This window comes from Zea mays, chromosome 10 (genome assembly GCF_902167145.1).
Source record: "Zea mays cultivar B73 chromosome 10, Zm-B73-REFERENCE-NAM-5.0, whole genome shotgun sequence".
NCBI classification, from domain to species: domain Eukaryota; kingdom Viridiplantae; phylum Streptophyta; class Magnoliopsida; order Poales; family Poaceae; genus Zea; species Zea mays.
This window is the reverse complement of record NC_050105.1, coordinates 129,440,594-129,449,545: the sequence shown is the minus strand read 5'-3', so window position 1 is coordinate 129,449,545 and position 8,952 is coordinate 129,440,594. Positions and strand designations below refer to the sequence as shown.

The 8,952-nt window shown below is 41.8% G+C and overlaps 1 protein-coding gene across 1 annotated transcript; it reads left to right on the top strand.

The window, feature by feature from the left end:
• Positions 1-2,749: 2,749 nt before the first annotated feature.
• Positions 2,750-8,683, top strand: LOC103641790 (sister chromatid cohesion 1 protein 2). The gene is made up of 15 exons (XM_020546059.3): positions 2,750-3,104; positions 3,757-4,225; positions 4,306-4,346; positions 4,537-4,583; positions 4,831-4,892; positions 4,970-5,065; positions 5,154-5,303; positions 5,422-5,675; positions 5,755-5,947; positions 6,857-6,993; positions 7,075-7,484; positions 7,567-7,603; positions 7,689-7,713; positions 7,806-7,938; positions 8,284-8,683. The coding sequence occupies exons 1-15, from the start codon at positions 2,978-2,980 to the stop codon at positions 8,392-8,394; spliced, it is 2,292 nt and encodes a 763-aa protein (XP_020401648.1). The 5' UTR covers positions 2,750-2,977; the 3' UTR covers positions 8,395-8,683.
• Positions 8,684-8,952: the final 269 nt, after the last annotated feature.

Below are 8,952 nucleotides of genomic sequence, written 5' to 3'. Positions count from 1 at the left end.
TCCTCATCCTCTTTTTCTTGTCCCCACTCCGATGCGGCTTGTGGGAAGAGGATTTCTCCTTCTTCTCTTTGAGGTGTGAAGAAGATCTCTTCTCCTTCCCTTTGGAGGGGTCCTTCTTTTTCTCCTTCCTCTTGGTGCGGGACTCTTCCGATGAAGTTCTCCCGTGGCTCGTAGTGGGCTTTTCGCCGGTCTCCATCTCCTTCTTGGCGTGATCTCCCGACATCACTTCGAGCGGTTAGGCTCTAATGAAGCACCGGGCTCTGATACCAATTGATAGTCGCCTAGAGGGGGGGTGAATAGGGCGAAACTGAAATTTACAAATATAAACACAACTACAAGCCGGGTTAGCGTTAGAAATAAAAACGAGTCCACGAGTGAGGGTGCAAAACAAATCTCAAGCAAATAAGGAGTGTGACACAAGGATTTGTTTTACCGAGGTTCGGTTCTCGCAAACCTACTCCCCGTTGAGGTGGTCACAAAGACCGGGTCTCTTTCAACCCTTTCCCTCTCTCAAACGGTCCCTCCGACCGAGTGAGCTTCTCTTCTCAAATCAAAACCGGGAACAAAACTTCCCCGCAAGGGCCACCACACAATTGGTGCCTCTTGCCTTGATTACAATGGAGTTTTGATCACAAGAACAAGTGAGAAAGAAAAGAAGCAATCCAAGCGCAAGAGCTCAAATGAACACGGCAAATCTCTCTAGCTAATCACTAAAGCCTTGTGTGGAATTGGAGAGGATTTGATCTCTTTGGTGTGTCTAGAATTGAATGTCTAGCTCTTGTAAGTGGTTGAGAAGTGGAAAACTTGGATGCCATGAATGATGGGTGGTTGGGGGTCTTTATAGCCCCAACCACCAAACTAGCCGTTTGGTGGAGCTGTTTGTCGCATGGTGCACCGGACAGTCCGGTGCACACCGGACATGTCCGGTGCACCAGCCACGTCACCAAAGCCGTTGGGTTCTGACCGTTGGAGCTCTGTCTTCTGGGCCCGCCTGGATGTCCGGTGGGGCACCGAACATGTACTGTAGAGTGTCCGGTGCGCCAGCATGGGCGTGCCTGACTTCTGCGCGCGCTGGCGCGCATTTAATGCACTTGCAGGTAGCCGTTGGCGCCGAAGTAGCCGTTGCCCCACAGTTACACCGGACAGTCCGGTGTACACCGGACATGTCCGGTGAATTATAGCGGAGCAGCCGTTGTGAATTCCCGAGGCTGCCAAGTTCCAGAGCCGCGTCCTCTTGGAGCACCGGACACTGTCCGGTGTACACCGGATAGTCCGGTGAATTATAGCGCGCCGGCTCTGAAAATTCCTGAGGCTGAGGAGTTCAGCGCGAAGTCCACTGGTGCACCGGACACTCTCCGGTGGCACACCGGACAGTCCGGTGCGCCAGACCAGGGAGCCTTTCGGGATGCCTTTAGCTCTCTATTTTTAACCCAACATTGGTCTTTTTAATTGGCTTGTTGTGAACCTTTGGCACCTGTATAACTTATACATTAGAGCAAACTAGTTAGTCCAATTATTTGTGTTGGGCAATTCAACCACCAAAATTATTTAGGAACTAGGTGTAAGCCTAATTCCCTTTCAATCTCCCCCTTTTTGGTGATTGATGCCAACACAAACCAAAGCAAATATAGAAGTGCATAATTGAACTAGTTTGCATAATGTAAGTGCAAAGGTTGCTTGGAATTGAGCCAATATAAATACTTACAAGATATGCATGGATTGTTTCTTCATTTTTAACATTTTGGACCACGCTTGCACCACAGATTTTGTTTTTGCAAATTCTTTTGTAAATCCTTTTCAAAGTTCTTTTGAAATAGTCAAAGGTAAATGAATAAGATTTTACGAAGCATTTTCAAAATTTGAAATTTTCTCCCCCTGTTTCAAATGCTTTTCCTTTGACTAAACAAAACTCCCCCTAAAAGAGATCCTCCTCTTAGTGTTCAAGAGGGTTTTGATATATCATTTTTGAAATACTACTTTCTCCCCCTTTGAACACAATAAGATACCAATTTGAAATTTACCAATTGAAAATCTCCAATTTTAAAATTAGGTGGTGGTGCGGTCCTTTTGCTTTGGGCAAATATTTTCTCCCCTTTGGCATGAATCGCCAAAAACGGAGTCATTAGAGCCCTTGAAGTACTTTCTTCCCCTTTGGTCATGAATAAATAAGTGAAGATTGTACCAAAGACGAAATCCTTTTGCTTTGAACTCTCCCCAAAAAGATGGAGAGATGCGCGGAGCGACGGCGAAATATGAGTTACGGAGTGGAAGCCTTTGTCTTCGCCGAAGACTCCAATTCCTTTTCAATACACCTATGACTTGGTTTGAAATTGACTTGAAAAACACATTAGTCATAACATATGAAAGAGACATGATCAAAGGTATACAAATGAGCTATGTGTGCAATTTAGCAAAAGAAATTGCGCGAATCAAGAATATTGAGCTCATGCCTAAGTTTGTTAAAAGTTTGTTTATCAAGAGGCTTAGTAAAGATATCGGCTAATTGATCTTCAGTGCTATATCATGGGCTTTAAAGTATGTGGGGGTGTTCATATAAAATACTAGGGAGTAATAACACATATCCAAAACAGGTGTTCGCTCAAACAAAAATCCGATAAAAAAAAGAAAATAAACGAATAAATAATACCCAAAAATGTCTCCCAGAAATCCTCAAACCGAGGGGCAGTCACGTCACTTGCACACGCCCGAGAGCCGTTTAACTTCTCACAGTTGTCCCCCTCCTCGGCTCCTCCTTCCCCTCGAAGCCCTCCCTGTATTTTCGTCAGACAGACACTCGCACAGTCGCACTCCCCAGAAACCGTCCAAAAACCAGCAGCCGGCCCCGCCCCGCGCGCGGAGTGCTCGATCGCTCTGGTTTTCCACTCCCGGTGCCCGTTGGCGCAGCCTGAGGCCGCGGCGGCGGCGGCGGCGGCGCTCGGCGTTTCGCGCGAGCGGTGGTTACGAGGGAGGGGCCGAGATGGTCCACTCCAACGCCCTGCTGTGGAAGAAGGGACCGGTCCACACGGTGTGGAAGGCGTCGTTCTGCAAAGAGTCAGAGCTCAGCCGGGACAAGGTCGCGGGCACGGACATCGTCGCCTCCGTTGGTAACGACTCCGTGTCCACTCCCGCAATGCGAGAGAAACCGCCGTTTTTTTTCTCTCTCTCTGTCATTGGTTTGTTGGACCAGTTTGTGCAAGGGTAGGGGTTGGGCTATAGGGGAGTAATATGTGATGTTGGTTTGGAACAGTGGGAGAAGCGGGGAGAACCGGAGAAGGGAAGGGTTTATGCAGGGGTTTAGGTCTAAAAAAAGCCAGGGGAATCTGGTCTCAGAGAACATGGTCACGAGGGGACGAAGGCTCTTTCTGTGTTTGGTGGTTTTTCCTGATGTGTGGTGTTTGTGTAACTCGAAAAAAAAGCTATTTTACCACTCTCAACTGTCTTGGGTTGTATCTTTATAGACGGTTTTGTTGAGTGCAAGGTATAGGGGTTTTTGGTCAGAGAGGGTTTCTTTGACGTCATGTGCGCATAATCCCGACAATCGGGTGCACCATACAGACTTACTTACCATGTCGACCAGTTCACCCATCTGGCTGCCAACTTATAGCCTTGAATTGGATGGTGATCTGTACAAGTGTCGTATGATGTCAATATAAAGGGGGCAGCTTTCTTTTCATAAACCAAAATATCTTGTTCTCAGGAATCCTCCTAGTGGTTTTTTTTTTGTAACGCAAGCGCTTTTCATTTCACCATTGGCAGGCGAGATTATGTTGGATGTCCGCAGCCCCCATGGACTTCACCTTGCAGTACTGGCAAAGCTTCTGTTTGGAATTGTTAGGATATTCTCCAAGAAGATGGAGTTCCTCCTCCATGATTTCAATGAGCTTTCTCGGTCATTTCGACTAAGTCAACTTGCTGAACCTACTTTGCCAAGTGGAAGGTTGACACTCGGAGTTTTGAAGCAAGCGAATAAAGATGTCCGTGTAGGAAGGTTAGTGGTAGGCCAGCAAAACACCTGCAAAGTACAAAAAACTGTTCATGCTGTGAGAACAACTGAAGTCTCTAGTGCAATATCAAGTGAAGGCCACTCTGTAAGGGTAGAAACAGAAGTTACTCTAGGGATATCTGTGGTAATCAAAGAAACACGTTTGCCAGATGGTCTGCCAACCTTCACAATTCCAAGATCATTTGAGCTTGACTCTTTCAATTTGGGGATTGCTGAAGATATGTAAGAAATCCTGGTCGTATACTAGTCTCATTATTACATGGAACATGTTTCTTAGCTATACTTTCCACCTTTTATGGCAGAGATGATGAAGGTGATGACCACCATCAGTTGGCACACCAAGGTAACAATGTCACTACCATTTGCCTTTAGTTATACCCTTCTATTTTCGTCCATTTTGTTTCTTGGGATACTTCAATCAGACCTCTGCATTTTGGACCTAGCAATGCATATAATTAAAAAGTTACAAATATGTAGCCTGTTTCCTTTTGATTGCTAAACATTTTATACATCCCCTGCTTTGTTTTTTGTAGATATTTTATTGAGAGATGAGAGACATCATGCCCCCTATTTTTATGAGGTACGCAGCTCCCTCTTCTACAATCTGGATGGTCACATTGGCATGTGCATGCACCCATGATGCTAGTTTTTAATATATGCAGTTACAAATTAGTTTCATTGCTTTCATGAACTGTTTTGCAAAATAATTAGTTAATTGCAGTCGTTTCATCTTAGACATGTGCTACTCTTTGAATTAATATGCAATATTGCTGGCTTCATCTTATTTCTTTGCAAAACTGAACCTTAAAGTTTATTCAATGATACAGCCTTATCAAAGAGTGTCATGTTCATATGCTGTTGATTCTGCTGGTTTTCTGCCGGAATACATGTAAGCACCCGAGCTTCCTCCAAATGATGCTAAAAGAAATTATGTCCTCTGGATTTCTGAGCTTCATTGTATTGCAGTGCTCTTCCAAATAATATTCTAGACTTCACCGAAGGGGGTAAATCTGAAATAGAAAACAAGAATGCCGATTCTGCTTGGTTCACACCATTGAAGGAGTAAGTATATTTGCTGTTGGCTTCCTGTCCTTAACAGCATAAGAGCACATTTCTTCTCTTGTTGATTCCTAAAATGAGTTTGTAACAGTGTTCTTCCACCTGAGATGATGGGTATGGTGGCTGAAGCAAAGGATCTTGCAAAGGAAAGCAAAACTGGGGATAATTCCGTAAGACAAGTGAACATGAATGAGAATAACAGGGGTTCTGATTGTACTATGATTTCTATCCCTCTGCAAGAGTGAGTAAAAGCTATATTTTCCCCACAAATTTTTGTTTGGTGCAGCTAATCATTTACATCAAGATCTTTAGGTAGTACTGTTAATAGATCTTGATCAGGTTAAGCATGTTTGAAACAGAAGTCAAGAACTGCAATGCTCTGATAATGCTCTGGAGAATATGGCTTGTGGAAGTAGGAGTGCAAATTACACCACAACTGAAGCATCAGAAAATGATTCACTGGAGAATACTGCCCCACCTGCAGCAGTATTTCCAGTGCTAGGCAGTGACACTGGAGAAGAGTCACTTAAACCTCTTGTCAGAAAATGTAAAATAAGGCCAGATAATGAGCTATCACCTTCTACTCCAGAGCCTTTGCAAGAGGATACCCCAGGTCTGTTCTCTGACAAAATTATATGCTCTACTTATGGTCTTAATCATACTCATTATGGACATCTTTACTTCTGATACAGGGCCCTCTTCTTCTAGATTTAGGGTTAGGACACCAGCTAAAACTGAGAAGAGCCAGAGTACTAGAAAAAGAAGAAGAGCATTATTGTACCGTAAGCAGGATTATATATGGACGGAACGAGAAAGCCAGCAGAGGGTTAGGAGAAAGTTAACTTGGTCATTGTTTGATGATGAGGGCACCGTGCTGTTAAATGAGTAAGAAATCTTCTAGCTTGCTTGTACAAACTCTTTCACCAGTTGCAATACTTGTACTTGATTGTTTGAATGTATTGGTGTTGTAGCTATTGTTACCTTATACCGTCCTTACCACCTTAAGCTGGATTTTGTCATATCTGATAAATCTAGTCGGCACACATTTGTCTTCCATATATATTTTAAACAAGTTTTTTTAGGGAAATACAGTAGGGGAAACCCCTACTGTGGCAATATATATAAATATATAAGAAAAGCTGTACAACAGAACCATCAATGTTAGATTTAAAACTTTACAACATGCTATTTAGTCAAAGGGAGAGGCTGAGTCTAAGAGCATGCTTAAATATGTGAAAATGCATATATCATAGTCATATTCTGAAACTTTTTGGTTGGAATTTCCATTTTCCATAAGAGGTTATCTCATACAAGCTTTTTGGTTGGATTTTCCCTTCTCTGTATTTTTTAATGGGGAACATGTCTAATTTAAACCATAATCTTTTGATAATGGTTAGGAACATAAAACATTTTGTTTGAGTATTAAAAATCAACATGGCAAAGTAGCTTTCATTCTAAGTTCATGCCTTGCTAATTCAAAATCCGAAAAGCTGGTTTGATGGTGTTTAACTATATAGCCTCACTAACCATAGTTGAGTGGATCTTGAACTGCTATGATTTAACCAGATGAAGTGATTCAAGAAACCTAACCAAGTCAAACGAGCCATAGCAGTTTTCTCATTGAAGTTTTGTTCACTTTGAACACCTGAATTGAATGGCAGGGGGTTTCGTTTTCCATATTCTTCATTTTCCTTTCTTCGAAGTGATATCAGCATATATGGATCGTTCAATGGTTCCACTGAACTGTAATATTTAATTATTTTGGTAATATCTTGTAGTTACTTCTTATTGTAGGATGTTGAGAGGAGCAATAGAAGATGCAAGTGATCTAGTGCAGCAGAGAAGGAAGGCACCTCACACTCATCTTGATATTTGGAGGGTGGCAAAATTGGGTTCTCTGTCATACACCTTCATGGATCCGCTGATTCCATGTAGGCCACTTATTTATCATTCATTAGGTGCAATTATTGATGTAGCCTTTAATAACTGAATATGTCCTCTTATTTTGACAGATCAGACTTCAATCCCCCTTGCACGAGTTACTGCGCCAGAGGCACCTAAAAGTTCATACGAGGAATCAGTTAAAGCCCGGAGGCGTCTTTCCTATGAACAATCTGAATCCATTCATGTTTGCAAGGATACTGGAAGCACAGAACGAGAAAACACTCTAGATACATCAAGAAAGAGGAAATTGAAAGAGCCAATTGACTCTGAGGTTCGTGTTGACTGTCAAACAGAAAGTTGGCCTGTTCAAGACGAAGTTTGTACATGTAATGAAGATACAATCAAAGAGAAGAGCGCTCAAGTCAAAGCAGATGAACCTAGTTCTAAAGTACCACTGAAGAATGGATTACATGAATCAGAAAACCAAATTCTGTTGCACACTGAAGTACTGAATGCTGCTGTAGATAATATAGATGAGGTGAGCTTTTCATCAAACCCGCTTGATATCGTCTATAATTTCTGCTGCAAATTAATGCTTTTGAAATGGCATTTACTCGCAGAATATTATTGTGGACGAAGGACACTCCACAGATGAAGGTATTTAGAACTGTTATAGCTTTTGCTTATGCTGTGATGTTTCTTTAGTTTGGCAGGCTCTTACATGCACATTGCTGTTTTGCAGGTTTGCAGAATTCAACCAGGACTAGGTAGCTAATGATCTTGTTCTGTTGCTCATAACTATTCATGCTTCTACCCTACTAGCCTGTTGCTTATCGCTTATCTAAATTTATTGATTTAGGAAAATAGCCAGTATCCTCCATCAGCTATTCCTGGATCAGAAGAGAAAGGAGGGAACTACTACTTTGAGTCTCAGTCAAGTCCTTGAAGGGACAAAGAGGAAAATTGCAGCATTATTCTTCTATGAAACTCTGGTATGGTTTCTGTAATTTCCTGCTTGAATGATATTCCGTGTAATTTCAGATTTCTTTCTTGAAGGATTCATCTGGCTTTGTATTGCTATTGAGTAATGATAATTCGATTTCTGTTCATATTCCATCCTAATCTTGAGCTATTCTTTTCTTTTCTTGTGCCAAATTAAAGTATATAATAATAATAAATGGGTATGCTGTATTGCTGTGAATCTTAGGCATCTCATTTTCTTCATTTCATCCATCATAGTTCCACTCTGTTCACTAGAAATTATCTGCACCTTGCAGCTTATTAGTATTAGTAATTAGTAAAACCTTTGTAATCCTTGTGCGTGTTTTTACCTGTAGGTTCTGAAGAACCGTGGGCTTGTAGAAGTTAAACAAGAACATCATTATGATGATATCATACTCTCAGAGACTCCAAAACTTAAAGCAGAGCTTCAGCGCTGTAGGAACTGATTGTCAGCTTAACTTAGCATGTTCCTTTGTTTAAGGAGAGTTTTATGGCCAGACCTAACTCTAGGTGCCCAGCATTTCACCTTGTTATTATCTATCTCATGTAGGCATCTTTTCGATGGCGATTCGAATTCAGATGTATATACAAGTTACTCATGGTCACATGATGTGTACGAGTGTTAGCTGGTTAGGAGCATAGGATATGTTTTGAGTTAATGATTTAGTTCTAACTGAATAACAGATGTATATCACGGTTCTTATCTTTAGCGTTGAATGTTGATGTCATTTGCTAGTATCGCTCGTACCATTTGAATATTCTCGAGCAAATTACATACATAATTGCTCCTGTTCGAAAGTCCGGATCTGAATAAACGGGAGACATCTATGCCAGCCTCACGTTCCTCTTCCTACTTGCCAAACTATTCACCTTCATGTTTTTTTTTATCTCCAGCCGCTTACTCATTTTATATTTTAAATATAACAGTATTTTAAACAGTATTTTGCATGGTCATAACTATTCACCATATCCACTCATCGAAGGTCCAGTCCCACATTTCCCAT